A 19,705-nucleotide genomic window follows, 5' to 3' on the forward strand; every position below is an offset into this window, starting at 1 on the left:
ACAGCAGATCAAATTAATCAACATCCAACCATATACCATATCAATAATAAATCATAGAATAATTAAATATATATAAAAATACACGTCCCCCTCTGAAACAGAGGTGACCCAAACCAGCTAATTTATGTGAAGCCGCGACAAACCAGGGGAGGGGGGGAGGGGAAAACAGGTAGAAAGATTTCTGAAGATTGAGCCCCCTGAGACGGGCAGCAGCTTAAATAAGCCTTCTTCTGAGGTAACCTCCACCTCATAGGCTGAGGCGAGCGGACGGGGAGAAGGGGCTCATTCGCTGAGAGCCCTCTGCAATATGCTAAACTGCCTAACAACTACCTAAGCCACCTAGAGACCCCACTAACCTGCCTAGTAACCCTTTCTGGCGGGAAAACTAGCCTGAGGAAATATATGGGCCTCATTACCTAAACCTTACTTTAACCTTATACTCCCAGCTATCCCTTCCACCATCCCATAAGAAAGAGGGGCTAATTTAGCCCCCTTTCTAATATTCCGCTGTCAGAACACAGTAATATAAACTGTATGTAGTTGAGACTCTATACCAGGGATCCTCAAACTACGGCCCTCCAGCTGGTGCGGAACTACATATCCCATGAGGCATTGTAAAACTCTGATATTCACAGACATGACTAGGCATGATGGGAATTGTAGTTCCTGAACAATTAGAACGAGTCCTGTACTATTCAATGGCGAGCGACCGACAAGTCGCGCTAGTGTGAATGGACCCTAAGGCTGCATTCACACTTGAGCGTAGCGGTTTTTACCGCGATTTTACTGCGATTTTTACTGCGATTTTTACCACGATTTTCAGGCGTTTTTTTCAGGCGTTTTTCATTGACATCTATCAGAAACGCTGGTAATCAGCCCAAAAAGAAGCTCATGTACTTTTTTCAGCTACAGGCGTTTTGCAAAACGCTCAGATGTGAACAGGGGCCATTTAAATGAATGGGGTTTTACTTGTTGGGCGTTTTGGAATGTTTTTTTTAGCGTTTTTGGAGCTGAAAAACACTCAAAAACGCCCAGGTGTGAATGGAGCCTAAAGGTAAACATAAAAAAACCCCCCCAAAAAACAAAAAACAAACAAACATGTCTATACTTATCTGCTTTGTGCCCCTCCCCTCTGTCCAGTGCCCCCATGGGAAGCCAGTACTTAAGATTTATTGAGCGCTGTGTCCATCAATGAATGAAAGAGAAAATGGGATTTTTGTACTTACCGTAAAATCCATTTCTCCGAGTTCACCGACAGACACAGCACATCAAATGTAAGCAATGTTCAAAGCACACATGTGAGGTATTGTCGTGATCGTTAGAGCAAGAGCATTAATACTAGATTTTTAAGTACCGTAGTTTGTCGCTATTCCATGAGTGTGCGGAATTTTAAAGCGTGATATTTTAGGTATCTATTTACTCGGCACAACATCATCTTTCACATTTTACAAAAAAAAAATTGGGCTAACTTTACTGTTTTTTTTTATTTTTTTTTATGGAAGTGCATTTAAAAGACCGCTATGCAAATACAGTGTGACATAAAATACTGCAACAACTGCCATTTTATTCTCTAGGGTCTCTGCTAAAAAAAAAAAAAAAATATGTAAGTAAATTTTCTAGCAAAAAATACTGATTTTAACTTGTAAGCAACACGTGTCAGAAATAAGCCTGGTCTTGAAGTGGTTAAAGGGTATATGCACTTTTTTTGTATTATCTTACATAGCTATACATGCAGAAGGGGCCAGCCTGAAGTGATCTAGCAGAATTTCATTTTCTGACTAAAGTTCCACTTTAATGTTTATATAGGTAGTTGTCTTTATTGGATGCACAGCAGAGCTCCTACCATTGGAGGATGACCGTGCATATTAATCTAGGATTAGACGTGCCTTTTTAATTGCTTCTAGTGTTGTTGTTGGCATATACCAGCATCTAAACAGTTGCACACTAATCCCTCTTGATTTCAGAGGCTGCAAGGAAATGCAATTAATTAGTTCCTTTATGCATAATAGTTCATTCATGCATCTGGTTAGTGGCTTTAATTCTTCTAGAGTCATTTAGTTGACACATATTGATTTATTAAAGAAGTAAAGCATATTCACTTTGCAAAGTGAATTTTCCCTTAGCTTTGTGAATGAGGTGAAGCTAAGTACTGTAAACATTCTGTTTGGAAAGAATACCAAATCATTTGCAAGAAAAATGAAAATAAAGAGGGTTAATTTCCTCAACGGGGGCATAGATAGCAATTCAAACTGTCAGGGGTTCTAGTCCCTCTCCACTCTATCCAAAGCTGAAAAAAAAGGTTTTTGCCTTTAGTTATACCTTAACCATTTGCGGACTGAACGAAGAGAAAGCGGCGGCTTGGAACGCAAATGCGCTCCAGCCGCCATAGGCTAGAAGATCCTAGACCAGGGAAGAAAAACAGACAAACACACACAACTGCTGCCATGGAATATGCAAAATAAAAGTATACATCACCACACACGGCATCCCCCACGACCACGCCTGGATCCAGAAGATGCTGCTGCATGGGCCCAGGGTGTATATGGCCACCTGCTAATAGCAAGCTTCTTAGGCCATACTGCCGCTTTACCGGCCAAGCTTAAGCTCTTCATGGCACCACATCCATCTCCCTTCTCAACCCCGCTAATAGCTGGGGATTCCTGGAGACTCCACATGGCACCAAATCCATTGCCCTTCTCCACCCCGCTAATAGCTAGGGACTGCTGGGGACTCCATGTGGCACCGAATCCATCGCCCTTCTCCACCCCGCTAATTGCTGGGGATGCTGGAGACTCCACATGGCACCGAATTCTTCGCCCTTCTTCACCCTGCTAATAGCTGGGGAGGGGACTCCAAGTGGCCCCGAATCCATCACCCTTCTCCAACCTGCTAATTGCTGGTGACTGCTGGAGACTCCATGTGGCCCTGAATCCATCGCCCTTCTCCACCCCGCTAATAGCTGGGGATGCTGGAGTCTCCACATGGCACTGCATTCTTCGCCCTTCTGCACCCTGCTAATAGCTGGGGGGCTGCTGGGGACTCCACGTGGCCCCGAATCCATCACCCTTCTCCAACCCGCTAATAGCTGGGGACTGCTGGGGACTCCAGATGGCATCGAATCCATCGCCCTTCTTCATCACGCTAATAGCTAGGGGACTGCTGGGGACTCCACGTAGCATCGAGTCCTTTGCTTTTCTCCACCCCACTAATAGCTGGGGACTGCTGGAGACTCCTGGAGACTCTACACGTCTTCTGGGGCACAGCTTTCCAAACAACCAGACCTCGATCGTGGACCCTTCATCCAAGGTAAGACTTCAACCATTCTGGTCCCTAGGAGGAGGACAAAAAAGGAACATGGCCTCTGGCACAGAGCAAAGATTTATAGGAGTGGGGTCCTATAGTGGAGGAGTGTAGGCATGGTTAACCCACACATATGCTTCCATGGAGTCTGTCAGGAAAGAATATTTCCATTCTATGCATTTGTCGTGCATAGGAAAATATTGATGCTAAAATTATCATGAAAGCTTTTACATATTACAAACACTTTAATGCGTTATCACTGTTACCTATCTGTAAAAAAGCACTGGAAAATGCAAATCATTATGTTATTTTGTAACACTGACGCTCATTTTTTAAATCTAGAACCTGTGCTTTTATACATATTGTTCATTATATGAAGACGATTGCGTTGTGTCTACATACAAACTCATTTGTGTTTTTTTTATCTTTTACAGTTTCTTTGCCTTAAGAATATTCGCACATTCTTGTCTGTGTGCTGTGAAGCCTTCAATATGAAGAAAAATGACCTATTTGAAGCTTTTGACTTATTTGATGTGCGGGATTTTGCAAAGGTATTTAATATATAAATGTATATATATGTACTGTATAAATCATTTTATTCGAATTTCCACTGGCTGAAGAAGAGAGAATAGTTATATTGATTTTAAATTGTATAATCCCAGAATGGACCCCATTTAATTTGGATATTACATCACTCTTAATATGTACAGTTTTTACTTATTTGCATTAATAAAGGTGAAAAAATACTCATGTGAATCAAGTTCACCTTTCCACAACTCCTACAGTTTTGCTCCATAGGTAAATAAAAATCCTCCAAACAATTCTTAGCACAAAATATGTATCTGTAATTAGCACAGATGTTACCTTTGCTGAGGTCATAGATATGTTTAGGATCTGGTTTTCACCCTTTCTTTGTGTTTATGTCAACTTATCAAATTCAGAGGAATTGAAAAAAAAAAACAGATGTTTTACCTGAAACTGATATTAACGTGAGTAAAGCTAGGGGAGGATTATTCATTTAGTAAATCAACTCCTTGGCATGCAAAACATGTTTAATGCAGTAAAGCGGTATTATCCCCAAAACAAAAAGTGTAATATATTGCACTTTACCAATATATGTGGTGGGTGCATTATTTTTCTTTTTTAGGCTTTTTCCCCTCTGTTTTCACCTAGTGATCTGGCCAGTAACACACCTTCTGTATTAGCGTGCCCCAACTCTGGATGAAGGAGCACAGGGTCACCTTTGGACAGCAGCAGTCTAGGGGGGGGGGGGGGGGGAGTGTTAGATGTACTAGCAGATTTAACGGAGAAGTGGGGCCAAAGCTCTTTTGGCCCGAGTTCTCCTGTGGGTCACAGAAATGCACTTGGTTCTGCACTCCTTTAACCCAGATCCAGCTAACATTTCTAAATTTCGCTGTTGGGTGACATCACTTAGCCGGTCAAGACAATGCCAGGATCCTGACTTTATTGTCGGGATCCACCTAGATGCCTGAGTGGCTGCTGGCTCAGGCTCTCAGCGTGCCACTGAGTGCCGCAGCCAGCCACTTTCGCTCCCTTCACATCCCAGTGCTCCAATGAGCGGTGGATGGGCAGAGCACAGCAGTTTTACATAACTAAATAAAAGCTGATCACTTTGAGCACCCCTATCAGTGTTATATGGTTTGTCTCATCCCTGTAACTGAAAGAGAGCTTGGTAAGCTGCAATATAATAAATGTTTAAAGGTTTATTACTGCTTTAGGACAAATGTCCAAGGCAGGGCAACTCAGTATGATTGTAAATACTATTTACTTATTTGGTTATTCCTTTTACAGTACATGTTCATATCTTTGAGGCTTGATTTTATCAGTTACTTTCATCATGTACATTTTCCTGTACTTGGAAATGTAGTAATATTAATATTTTCACTTTGACCACACATTTACATCCTGTTTATTTACGCTAAAAGCTTATCATAAAATACTATCACCTCCTACTATCAAAAGCAAGTCCTCTAAACATATTAAGGCTGTGAAGCTGTGAAATCTTGCAGATTCCATTACATTTAAAGGAAACCTGCCACAGTTAACAGCTAGCTGCCCCCGAGAATTAATAGGCGATGTCTTCATTCACCTATACATGTGTGCCCAGCATACTTTCTTATGCAAAGGTCAACTCTTTCTATCCGTTTTAAAAACTGGCCCATCCCTTTCCTATCTCCTGTTATCCAGTAAGGCATAACCAACATTACAGGGCAAGCTGGCACTCAACATCCATAAAAGTGTAACTTTTGTGTAATAGAGATTTTCTATAAACCATTGAGTTCCTGTTCCCTGGTAGACCAGGGGTGTCCAAATTTTGACCTTCAGGGGCCACATTGGAAGAAGAGGAATTGTCTGGGTCCATACATAAAATATAGCTGATGAGCAGAAAAAGTTGTTCAGTTAATGATCACTGATATAGATAATGTACCTATCTAAGTAATAAAATTAAATTTTTTTTTGTAAAACATTTTATTATGAAAGTAAAAGAGGGCAATATAAAACCAGTGCAATATCTGACACTGTTTTTGATAAACTACGCATCACTATCTGGTTCAATTAATGTAGTGGCAATTCTCAATGAATTCTCAAGGTGCTCATCAGATATTTTGGGTCTAATTTTGTGCTTTATGTGCTTCATCCTTAAAAATAGTTGCTCACAAATATAGGTGCTGCCAAAAACGGATAGCATAAATAGGGCATGATTGTGAAGAGTGGCATATTTTTCTTTGTGAAAATAAAATGTATAAAAGTCTAGTAAAGAGAAACTGCCAAATTTTTCTTCAACCGCATGTATTCTCTAAGTGTGAATGCATTTGTACAAAAAATCCCCCCCCCCCCCCAAAAAAAAAAAACAACAATTTTAAGTAAGTTTACAATTTTGTGTTGGGCTGTGTAGCCTTCTGGGGCCACAGGTTGGACATCCCTGTTGTAGACCTTACCTATGAGCTGTACTAAGCAGGTCACACAGTGCTCTGGCCCAGGTTATGTAACCTAAACCCATTGAGTTATGCCAATTGCACATGCAGTAGGTTTGCACTGTAGGTTCCAGCAACATCAGAATTCTTAAATACTAAAGCCCCGTACACACGCACAGATTGTTGGCCGTAAAATGTCGGCCAACGTCCGATCTGCCGATTGTAGGCTTGTTAGTATGATGCTTCCGACAACCAACTGCGTATTTTCGGCCGAAAAAAAACTGGTGTGTACGGGGCTATAAGCCCCGTACACACGTACCGATTGTCGGCCGTAAATATTCGGCCGACGACCGATCGGCCGATTGTAGGCTTGTTAGTATGATGCTTCCGACAGCGCATTTTCGGCCAAACAGAGTCGTGCAGACTTTAAAATTTTTGTTGTCCGTCACCAGAACGGCCGATTGTTCGCCAGTCAGTACAGATTTCGGCCGACAGACAGCAGATTAGCAAGACTGGGCATGCTCAGAAAAGAAAAAAGACAAGGAAAGTTAACCATCACATTACATCACTTCTGCAGTTGGCTGTTGTTGGCTGACAAAATTCGTGTGCAGTCTTTTGCAGTTTTCAACAGACACGACAACCCTGGACAAAAGACTGCCGATCGTTCGGCCGACGATCAGTACGTGTGTACGGGGCTTTAGACTGTGCCCCAAGAGTACTGATTTCAGGAGACAAAGAGAGGCTGCAACACCGCTCCAGGTGATACAATAGCTGTACAGAAGATCTGATGCTGGTCCAGTCTGTTAACTGAATGACCATCAATGTATGTGCAAAAGAGGTGAATAAACTCCAATCTTCAGAAGGATAAATGCTTTATTCGTAAAAATTCATGCATAACATCACTAGACCACAATACAACAGGACTGTAGCAGCAAGGTTAACATGTTTCACGTACCAAATCACTTAATCATAACCTCATTAAGTGATTTGAAAAAAGAAGGAAGAAGTTGGGACTTTAGATGAGGTGCGCAACTAGCAGTGGGTAAAATGTGGTCACAAAAATTAGTAAGCAACAAAAAGAGTGTTATAAAAATCAGGGATTTATTTAATAGGCTCCACAGCAAGTTGTAAAGCCTTTGAGTGCATAATGATTGTAATCGCATTGATATACATGATGAAATAAATCAAATAAATGGTTGGTGCATAATAAAAAACAATTCATGTACAAGCCTACATGTATAAGTATAATTGGACATAGAGGTTGCATCCTTAATTGCTTGATGCGTTTCGTTCAACACATTCCACTTCTTCAGGGGCAGGTGCAATCAAATGTATCTATAAAGAGTATATAAACAACAGAATGGTTGAATAGTTGGCAGAGAGTATATGTAATTCAGTTCTATTTCAAAGGATGGGGAAGGGAGGGAAAGGAAATCCCCACAAGACAAACATCATCCCTTCCACAAATTTTCCTTACAAAGCCAGCTCAGAGTTATGTATATGGTGCTAAGGGCTGAAGGCTGTCTAGGAACATATCGGGAACTGAGGAAGTGCTATCAGTTAGCACAAGCATGTTCAAGGACAGCAGGAGCAGTGCAGGTCTCCGTTGTGGGAAGTGAGGTAGTAAGATTAGCAGTACACAAGGAATTCTGTGAGTAATGAACAAAGTTATAAAAAAAAAAAAAATATATATATATATATATATATATATATATATAGCCACAATGGTAAATAATGGGTGGCTGCTAATTAGGTCCCAAAAAACTAGAAGAAAAAGGGGAAACTCCATACCCACAGTGTGCTAGTATGTCACATTGAATGTGGGGCTGTGTGATGAAAAGTGAAGTACCTTCATTCACCCCCTTGAGGGAACTTCTATTTATATGGTTTCACTTTTCACACCCTGTAATTACACTTTATATATTCATCTCGTGTTTTCTCCCTGGGTTTTTGTAGTACTTCACTTTTCATCACAAAGCCCCACCTTCAACGTGACATATTAGTACACTGTGGGTATGGACTTTCCCTCTTTTCTTATATATATATATATATTATAACTTTGTTCATTACTCACAGAATTCCTTGTGTACAGCTAAACTTACTAACTCGGTTCCCACAATGGAGACCTGCACTGCTCCTGCTGTCCTTGAACATGCTTGTGCTAACTGATAGCACTCCCTCAGTTCCCGATATGTTCCTAGACAGCCTTCGGCCCTTAGCACCATATACACAACTCTGAGCTGGCTTTGTAAGGTAAATTTGTGGAGGGGATGATGTTTATCTGTTGGGGATTTATTTTCCCTCCCTTCCACACCCTTTGAAATAGAACTGAATTACATATACTCTCTGCCAATTATTCAACCATATTGTTGTTTATATACTCTTTATAGGTAAAGTTGATTTCACCTGCTCCTGAAGAAGTGGAGTGTGTTCCATGAAACGCATCAAGCTATTTAGGATGCAACTTCCATGTCCAATCATATTTCTATATGTTGGCTTGTACATGAATTATTGTTTATTATGTACCAACTATTTACAATCATTAGATCTTGCATGTAACTATAGCTCTGAGTAATCCAGTTTTATGTTCATGTGATATGACTTCACCATTTGTGATGTATCCGTTTCATCATGTATATCAATGCAGTTGCAATTAGTATGCACTCAAAGGCTTTACAACTTGCCGTGGAGGCTATTAAATAAATACCTGCTCTTTATAATACTCTTTTTTGTTGATTACAAATTTTTGTGACCATGTTTAATTTCACCCATTGTTAGTTGTGCACCTTATTTAAATAACTTCTTCCTTCTTTTCTCACATTTCCAGGGATGGAGACACGTGTTTCAGCCATGTGCCTCATTCAAAGTCCCAAACCCCCCCCCCCTCTTCTTTATAGTGATTAAGCGATTTGGTTTGCATTTGGTTCAGAAGCATTTATACTTCTGAAGATTGGAGCGCGGTCACCTCTTTTGAAGGTACTGATTCCATGGCTTCTGGTCATGCAGCATTAAAACGTGGCACACCACAGGACCCGCTTCTTAGAATTTACAGGTTTATTTTTCCTCAGCTTTACTTTGCCAACCCATGCCTCATTACTATCTGCCTGATGGAGTACAATGGAGTTAACTGACAACTGTACTAAACTCTTCAAATCCCCCCATCCCTGGTCCTCCTGAACTAACTTGCACTATCGCTCCCCAGTTTCATATTTAACCCTGTAGCAAGCCTGATTTCTGTGCAATGTTTACTATCTAGGGATAGAGTTCCTGGGATTTGGGAAAGACAAGCTTCAAAAAAGTGTCAAGGGCTAAATGACATTCACAATCTTTCAATATTTTTACCAGGTTGCTGAAGATAGTTTTAAAGGCCTTGGGTGGTTATCTTTAGAGGCGTTAAAATCTTTGTACTAGTATTGCATCCTGATTGTTGCCTGCAATTTAGATGTTAGCTCAAGATATACCCTTTTATGAATTAGACAAACTTTATTTCTACACAGTTGATAAAAACAAAATAAAGTAAAGCACATAACACTTGCAGTAAGGCTTTTCTGAACTGACCTTGGAAAGTCTTATAAGACTTTTTTGAAGCTTCTGATAAAAGTGTGACAGAATTATTATTTTCCTTTACTGTATATCGGTGTATGCAGGGCTGGTGCAAGGAATTTTGACACCCTAGGAAAAACCTGATTTTGCCACCTCAGAGTGCATGGTTCAGGAATGCATTGTACAGAGTGCAGGTTCAGGAATGCATGGTGCAGAGGGCACGGTTCAGTAATGCATTGCACAGAGTGCAGGTTTAGAAATGCATTGCATGAGTGCAGGTTCAGGAATGCATTGTACACAGTGCAGGTTCAGAAATGCATTGTACAGAATGCACGGTTCAGGAATGCATTATACAGTGTGCAGGTTTAGGAATACATTGTACAGAGTGCAGGTTCAGGAATGCATTGTACAGCATGCAGGTTTAGGAATGCATTGTACAAAGTGCAGGTTCAGGAATGCGTTATACAGAGTGCAGGTTTAGAAATGCATTGTACAGAGTGCAGGTTCAGAAATGCATTGTACAGAGTGCAAGGTTCAGAAGTGTGTTGTACAGATTGCAGGTTCAGGAATGCATTGTACAGAATGCAGGCATCAGATAGATGATAAATTAGAGCACCCTATAGCAGGACATTCAGCAGTAAAAACCTCTTTCCAGCGCAGCCAGGGATTGGTGGGCAAGCCAGCGGGGTGTACGGCCAATGGGAGTGAGTGTGAGTCCATGAGAAGAGCTGTCAAATTGAAGCTGTGATGTCGGGAAGGGTGTGGCCAAACTGTGGGGCCCTGCCCCTTTGTAATGCGTTGTACAGAGGGCAGGGTTTAGGAATGCATTGTACAGAGTGTAGGTTCAGGAATGCATTGTACAGAATTCAGGTTCAGAAATGCATTGTACAGAGTGCAGGTTTAGGAATGCATTGTACAGAGTGCAGGTTCAGGAATGCGTTGTACAGAGTGCAGGTTCAGAAATGCATTCTACAGAGTGCAAGGTTCAGAAGTGTGTTGTACAGATTGCAGGTTTAGGAATGCATTGTACAGAATGCAGGCATCAGCTAGATAATAAATTAGAGCACCCTATAGCAGGACATTCAGCAGTAAAAACCTCTATCCAGCGCAGCCAGGGATTGGTGGGCAAGCCAGCGGGGTGTACGGCCAATGGGAGTGAGTGTGAGTCCATGAGAAGAGCTGTCAAATTGAAGCTGTGATGTCGGTAAGGGTGTAGCCAAACTGTGGGGCCCTGCCCCTTTGTAATGCAATGTACAGGGGGCAGGGTTTAGGAATGCATTGTACAGAGTGCAGGTTCAGGAATGCATTGTACGGAGTTCAGGTTCAGAAATGCATTGTACAGAGTGCAGGTTTAGGAATGCATTGTACAGAGTGCAGGTTCAGGAATGCTTGTACAGAGTGCAGGTTCAGGAATGAATTGTACAGAGTTCAGGTTTAGGAATGTATTGTACAGAGTGCAGGTTCAGAAATGCATTGTACAGAGTGCAGGTTCAGAAATGCATTGTACAGAGTGCAGGTTTAGGAATGCATTGTACAGAGTGCAGGTTCAGGAATGCATTATACAGAGTGCAGGTTCAGGAATGCATTATACAGAGTGCAGGTTCAGAAATGCATTGTACAAAGTGCAGGTTCAGAAATGCATTGTACAAAGTGCAGGTTCAGAAATGAATTGTACAGAGTGCAGGTTCAGAAATGCATTGTACAAAGTGCAGGTTCAGAAATGCATTGTACAAAGTGCAGGTTCAGAAATGAATTGTACAGAGTGCAGGTTCAGAAATGCATTGCACAGAGTACAGGTTCAGGAATGCATTGTACAGAGTGCAGGTTCGGAAATGCATTGTACAGAGTGCAAGGTTCAGAAGTGTGTTGTACAGAGTGCAGGTTCAGGAATGCATTGTACAGAGGGCGGGTTTAGAAATGCATTGTACAGAGTGCAGGTTCAGGAATGTGTTGTACAGAGTGCAGGGTTTAGGAATGCATTGTACAGAGTGCAGGTTCAGGAATGTGTTGTACAGAGTGCAGGTTCAGGAATGCATTGTACAGAGGGCAGGTTTAGGAATGCATTGTACAGAGTGCAGGTTCAGTAATGCATTGTACAGAGTGCAGGTTTAGGAATGCATTGTACAGAGTGCAGGTTTAGGAATGCATTGTACAGAGTGCAGGTTCATGAATGCATTGTACAGAGTGCACTGTTCAGGAATTTGTTAAACTGCAAAGACACCAATAAATTAAAAATTGCATAACATCCTAAAATCTTGATTAGCAGCATACAGGAGCCAAGGGAAGAATGCAGGCATCAGATAATTAATAAATTAGAGCACCCTATAGCAGGACATTCATCAGTATAAACCTCTATCCAGCACAGCCAGGGATTGGTGGGCAAGCCAGCGGGGCGTACGGCCAATGGGAGTGAGTGTGAGTCCATGAGAAGAGCTGTCAAATTGAAGCTGTGATGTCGGGAAGGGTGTGGCCAAAGTGTGGGGCCCTGCCCCTTTGTCCCCTGCGTAGACAAAACAATCGGCATGTATACACTGGTGGGTGAGGAGGAAGGTGGCAGGGGGTGGGACCAACTACTGTATGTGCACTCACAGCTCTGTATAATCAACCAGAATTATACAGAGCTTTGGCTGCACATGAAGTAGTTGGTCCCTCCCCCTGCCACCTTCTTCCCCGCCCACCAATGTGTAAACGCTGGCTGTTTTCTCTATAGACGGAACAAAGGGGTGGAGCCCCGCATATCGGCCCTGCCCTTCCCAACATCAGAGTTTCAATTTGACAGCTCCACTCATGGACTCACACATGCTCTCATTGCAGCTGTATGCCCCACTGGCTTGGGACTGTTGGGACTCAAGGTATGCTACTCCACAACTTGTGGTCTCGTCACAACTGTCTGCGGCCGCCCTCCATACAGCAGTGCTGTGCCGCTACAGGTGGCACACAGCATGAGGAGTGCCGCACTGGTCGTCCCATAACTGATTCCGCCTGCAGGATGCCGGTGCCCCCTGCTATGTTGCGCCCTAGGTGACTTCCTAGGTCACCTTACAGGTAGCGCCGACCCTGGGTGTATGGGCTTTCCCATTGCCTTCCACAACATTAAAGATAGCTATGAGCTACTGGTGTCTCATACCCTTGGCTTTTAGGAAATACAGTTTAACCTCTTGGCGCCCAACCTTTTGTTTGTCGGTCGCATGTGGCCCTTTAGAACTTTTTGACACTAATTTGTGTTCCCCCATTGCCCTGTTATGGCAGTGACTTCTCATGTCTCATGTTAAAGGTCTTAATTGTCTCCTGAAGCATATCCCCAATTTCCTCAACTTCTATAGCATATTTGCAATCCTTTACAGTCTCCTGCAACATGTCCACAGTCTTTGACCATCTCTTGTATCATGTCTGTAGTCTCTGACCATCTCCTGTACCATGTCTGCAGTCTCTAACCATTTCTTGTACCATGTCTGCACTCTAAGCATCTCCTGTACCATGTCTGCAGTCTCTAACCATCTCCTGCACCATGTCTACAGTCTCTAGCCATCTCCTGTACCATGTCTGCAGTCTCTAACCATCTCCTGTACCATGTCTGCAGTCTCTAACCATCTCCTGTACCATGTCTGCAGTCTCTAACCATCTCCTGTACCATGTCTGAAGTCTATAACCATCTCCTGTACTATGTCTGCACTTTAACCATCTCCTGTACCATGTCTGCAGTCTATAACCATCTCCTGTACCATGTCTGCAGTCAATAACCATCTCCTGTACCATGTCTCCACTCTAACCATCTCCTGTACCATGCCTGCAATCTATAACCATCTCCTGTACCATGTCTGTAGTCTATAACCATCTCCTGTACCATGTCTACAGTCTCTGACTATCTCTCGTATTATGTCCACAGTCTCTGACCATCTCTTGTATCATGCCCATAGTCTTTAATTATATTCTGTTGTGTGTCTGTTGTCTCTGACATAGAACATTTTTTGAATTTTTTTGTGCATCCCTTTAGTTATATCAAGGGCTGCACTTGAGGCCACCCATATCTAGAAATATGACCACCAATGGTCTAAGCCATGGCAAAGTACATTTTGAGAATTATTCCTATTTGTCACCACTGTTCCTGACAATTATAAATATATATTAATTCCTGAAAATTATAATTAATGATATCATGCTGCCGTCACAGTGACTGTAGAAGGAGGCATCTTCCGGTCACTGAGCCTGTGTTAATAACATTAAATAGTGTTCATTAATAATTATATTTCTCTTCCTCCTTGCCTAAGCTTTCTGTGTATCAGGATAATGGATCAGACTGTAGCTGTGCATGGCCTCATTACCGTGTAAAACATTAATTTGTTTCCTTTTTGCTTTATAGTTTCAGAGTTCAGATAAAAGGGGCTGTAAATTATCATTGCCAAAAGCAATGCAGGTTAACTGGTATAAATTAAATAATGTACTGCCATTTATCAGGTTAATTGGAGTGATTCAGAAATCATGTGTCTGTAGCTGGCTTATTGAGGAGGCGTATGCGGGAAGAACTATTGTTTTACATGTAGAGAAGTAGACATTTGTTGAGTTTAAAAAGATAAGATGCAATAGGCATGAACTAACCACACTGGATTAACACTAGATTTCTGGCAGATAATGTGGGGAAAATAATTATTTTATCCCCTGAAGATTTTGTAAGTTTGCTCACTTACAAAGAAATGGAGAGTCTATCTTTTTTATCATAGGTGTATTTTCAATGCTAGAGACAGACAATCCAGAAAAACACATGATACAAATGTTATAAATTGAGTTGCAGTTCAGTGAATAAAATAAGTATTTGATCCCCAAGCAAAACATAACTTAGTACTTGGTGGAGAAACGCTTGTTGGAAAGATCAGAGGTAAGATGTTTCTTGTAGTTGGTTACCAGGTTTGCACACATCTTAGGAGGGATTTTGCACCCTTTTTTACAGATCTTCCCTAAATCCTTAAGGTTTCTTGGCTGTCGCTTTGCAACTCGAAGTTTCAGCTCCCTCAATACATTTTCTATAGGATTATGGTCTAGAGACTGGCTAGGCCACTCCATGACCTTAAAGTGCTTCTCCTTGAGCCATTTCTTTGTTGCCTTGGTGGTATTGTCATGCTGGAAAGAAGATGAGAGATAAGAAGGTTCTCATCCAAGATTTTACAATACATGGCCCCGTCCATTGGCCACTCAATGCGGCAAAGTTGGCCTGTACCTTTAGCAGAGAAACAGCCCAAAGCATAATGTTTACACTTCTGTGCTTGAATGTAGGGATGGTGTTCTTAGTGTCATAGTCAGCATATTTCTTCCTCCAAACACAGCGAGTTGAGTTAATGTCAAAGAGCTCAATTTTGGTCTCACCAGACCACAGCACTTTCTCACAATCCTTCCCTGAATCATTTAGATGTTCATTGGCAAACTTCGGAGTCCAAAATTGAGCTCCTTGGCATTAACTCTACTCGCCATGTTTGGAGGAAGAAAAATGAATCTAAATGCCTAATATACATGACCACATGGGCTAACATTGAACTGACTTAAAGGCATAAAATATGCCTGTAAAGCTGAGTTTTTTATACGCCTGTGTACATGAGGTGTAAGACCCCCATGCACACTGGGTGTTTAGCCCAGTGATAATATATTATATACATAAATTGGTTATAATATCATTACAAGGTTACATTAACCACTTGCCGACCGCCGCACGACTATCTACGTCGGCGGTCAGCCCCTCACAGGCAAACTAACGTAGGGCTACGTTGCTTGCTTGTGAGGGTCTAGGGAGCGAGCGCGCGCCCCCGGAGGCGCGCTCCCGCTCCCGCGTGGTCACGGACCCCCCCGCGCGTGTGACCAGCGGACCCGATGTCCGCCGGTCACTCGGCGATCGGCGGGGGAGAGGGAGAATGTCAGGCAGCTTGTGTAAACAAGCTGCCTGTCATTCTCCTCGCTGCAAAGACACAAATCACATGGATCTACTATGTAGATCCGTTGATCAGTGTCCTTACAGCTGAAGCCACAGCCAATCACAGTAGAAAGCACGCCCCTAGGGACACACACAGCCCCTCCCTCCCAAATAAAGTTAACCCCTTCACTACCAGTGTATTTTTACAGTAACAGTGCATATATATAGCACTGATTACTGTAGAAATGTCACTGGTAACCCCAAAAGTGTCAAAAATGTCAGTCAAGGGTCCGATCTGTCCGCCGCAATGTCGCAGTACCGCAAAAAAAATCGCAGATCGCCGCCATTACGCGTTAAAAAAAAAAACAACAAAAATGACAAAAATCTTTCCCTTTGTTAGTAAACGCGATAACTTTTGCGCAAACCAATCAAAATACGCTTTTTGCGATTTTTTTTACCAAACATAGGTAGCATAAAACAAATTGGCCGAAAATGTTAAAAAATTTTGATTTTTACATTTTTTTTGGGGGGAATTTCATATAAAAAATGTGAAAAATATTGTTATTTTTGCAAAATTGACGCACTTTTTTTGTTTATAGCGCGTGATCAAAAAATCGCACAGGTGATCAAATACCACCAAAAGAAAGCTCTGTTTGTGGGAAAAAAAGGACACCAAATTCGTTTAGGTACAGCGTCGCACGACCGCGCAATTGTCCGTTAAAGTCACGCAGTGCCGAATCGCAAAATACCCCCTGGTCGGAATGGGGGTAAAATCTTCCGGGGCTTAAGTGGTTAAACGTGAATAAAGAAAAAAGTCCAATGTGATATGAAGAAATAAATCCTCTGTGTGTAATCCACGTGAATATTCACAAACACTGTGCATAGAGTGACCACCATCGGCAACAGAGGGGGGGGGGGGGGGGAGTTACCAGGAAGATGTAGACCCAGTTTGGCATATGCCTAATGGGTCAGTAGAAGCATTGGTATATATGTGACCACTACCAACAACAGGGGGGGCTTACCAGAAGATGTAGACCCAGTTTAGCATGCGCCTAATTGGTCAGTAAAAGCATTGGTATATATATATATATATATATATATATATATATATATATATATATATATATATATATATATATGTATATATATATATACCCATCCAAAGGGGTAGTTGGATTCTTTGCACCACTTTCCACTCCGCTGACAATAGGCCTGAATATTCCACTTGATGTAAATAGCTCCAAGCAGAGGACTACCTAATCATTGTAAGGTGTGGATAAGGTCTCAATCAAAGGACAAGAGAACTCCACATAGTGTAAAACCATACAAAAACTACATTTATTTAGGATTGGGAACCCTTACACTTAAATAGATATAAATCGCTTTTCATTAGATATCCTGTAGATCACATAGAACGCAATGACATCAATGGAAATAGACCCGAGGCGTTTCGTCCCCAGATGATCTCTTATCAGACGAAACGTGTTGGGTCTATTGCCATTGATGTCATTGCGTTCTGTGTGATCTACAGATCATCTAATGAAAAGCGCTTTATATTCATTTAAGTGTAAGGGTTCCTAATCTAAAATAAATGCCATTTTTGTATGGTTTTAAACTATGTGGAGTTTTCTTGTCCTTTGATTGAGCCTTTCTGGAGAAGACCATATGCACACCTTGCAATGATTAGGTGGTCCTCTGCTTGGAGCTATTCACATCAAGACATCAAGTAGAATATTCAAGCTTATTATCAGCGGAGTGGAAAGTGGCACAAAGAATTCAACTACCCCTTTGGATGGGTATATATATATATATATATACCAATGCTTTTACTGACCAATTAGGCACATGCTAAACTGGGTCTACATCTTCTGGTAAGCCCACCCTGTTGTTGGTAGTGGTCACTCTTTGCAAAGTGTTTTTGAATATTCACGTGGATTACACACAGAGGATTTATTTCTTCATATCACCTTGGACTTTTTTCTTTATTTACGTTTAATTTAACCTTGTATTGATATTATATCCAATTTATGTATGTAATATTTATATAGGCTGCACATATTTTGTACTTATTTTACACGGACTGTCTTCTGTTGTGCTGGCTGCTTTTACAGCTGTTACACATTAGCGCAGTATTGTTTGAATTTCTAAAAGTATTGGAAAGCCTGCCTTTACACGCACATGCACTTTAATGGCATCCCGGTCTTAGTCCGTAAGGTTCAATATTGAGTTGTCCCACCCTTTGCAGCTATAACAGCTTCAAGTCTTCTGGGAAGGCTGCCCACAAGGGTTAGGAGTGTGTCTATGGGAGTGTTTGACCATTCTTCCAGAAATGCATCTGTGAGGTCAGGCACTGATGTTGGATGAGAAGGTCTGGCTCACAATCTCCACTCTAATTCATCCCAAAGGTGTTCTGTCGGGTTGAGGTCAAGTTCCTTCACCCCAAACTTGCCCATCTGTGTCTTTATAGACCTTGCTTTGTGCACTGCTCCAAATCATTTGGTGGAGGGGGATTGTGGTGTGGGGTTGTTTTTCAGAGGTTGGGCTTGGCCCCTTAGTTCCAGTGAAGTGAACTCTTAAGGTGTCAGCATACCAAGACATTTTGGACAATTTTATGCTCCCAACAGTTTGGGGATGGTCCCTTCATGTTCCAACATGACTGTGCACCATTGCACAAAGCAAGGTCCATAAAGACATGGATGAGCCAGTTTAGGGTGGGGGAACTTGACTAGCCTGTACAGAGTCCTGACCTCAACCCGACAGAACACCTTTGGGATGGATTAGAGCGGAGACTGCTAGCCAGGCCTTTTCATCCAACATCAGTACCTGACCTCACAAATGCTCTTCTGGAAGAATTGTTAGACATTCCCGTAGACACACTCCTAAACCTTGTGGGCAACCTTTCCAGAAGAGTTGAAGCTGTTATAGCTGCATAGAGTGGGCCAACTCAATATTGAACCCTACAGACTAAGACTGGGATGACATTAAAGTTTTGTGTGCGTGTAAATGCAGGTGTCCCAATACTTTTGGTAATATAGTGTATCACTTGGGTCATCACCTAACTCTGTCCAGCCACAGATTCTATCTGTACCTTTCACTCGCACCTAAATGCCGGATGGTGGAAGTGTGTTATTTCAAGGAGTCTCTCTGATTTTGCTGAACTGTGGATCAGTGTGTGTGAAATTAAAAATCACATGTGAATTTGACATCTGTAACATTGGGTTCTAATATTTTGGTGAACAGTTTGTATTTGCTGGAAGTCACTGTGAGAAGGAAAGCACATCTTATGGAAGAAAAAGTATTCTTTCCTAAACATTGCAGTTTTTCATAGTAACAAATACAAAAAACACTGACTTTTAATTGGTAATTTTTCAAAAGCTATCTGAAAGTTGCAAAGACAAGGCTGTACATACATAATATAATCTTTCATGTGCATACTTGTCCATACAATCTTCAGACATTTTTTTAGATTACTATTTAAAAGTCAGGTTTTATTGCATTTATTTACTGTACTCCAAGATCTCTGTTTTTTTCTTTGCTCTTACCTGGCATACAGTTTTCCTCATTTTGTAGCAGGTGTTTTGTTTACATACTATAAACATAAATAGACAGCGCTAAGCGCCGGTTCACACTACCGCGACGCTACTTCCCGGGGCGACCTCCGAGATCGCGGTGCGAGCAGCGCGCCGCGACCTCGGAGCGGCCGCCACGGACTTCATAACATTGAAGTCTATGGCGGTCGCCTCCTGGTCGCCCCAAAGAAGCTCCGGACCCTTTTTCTAGGTCGGAGCGACTTGTGTCGCTCCTATTAGAACGGGTCCGCAGCTTCCCTATGGGAGGCGACCTGCGGCGACCTGTGAGGCGACCAGGTCGCCTCACAGGTCGGCCTAGTGTGAACCGAGGCTAACAGGTGACAGAATATAAATATATATAAGTGCTATAAAAATCAATAAGTGCTCTAAAAAAATGATTAATATGAAATAGCCAAAAGTGCATTCATAAACAATGAATATATAGTAAAGTGCTATAATTA

At 41.9% G+C, this 19,705-nt stretch overlaps 1 protein-coding gene across 1 annotated transcript in view; it reads left to right on the forward strand.

Annotated features, from left to right (window-relative positions):
• Positions 1 to 19,705, forward strand: part of VAV3 (vav guanine nucleotide exchange factor 3) — a gene marked incomplete at its 5' end in the record, with an annotated part of 390,664 nt that overhangs the window by 138,268 nt on the left and 232,691 nt on the right. Inside the window, one exon of the mRNA XM_082265799.1 lies at positions 3,735 to 3,851. Within this exon, the coding sequence (XP_082121925.1) occupies positions 3,735 to 3,851 (117 nt within the window). The remainder of the gene's footprint in view (positions 1 to 3,734; positions 3,852 to 19,705) is intronic.

Source organism: Pelophylax lessonae (assembly GCF_965119305.1).
Source record: "Pelophylax lessonae genome assembly, chromosome: 8".
Taxonomy (NCBI): domain Eukaryota; kingdom Metazoa; phylum Chordata; class Amphibia; order Anura; family Ranidae; genus Pelophylax; species Pelophylax lessonae.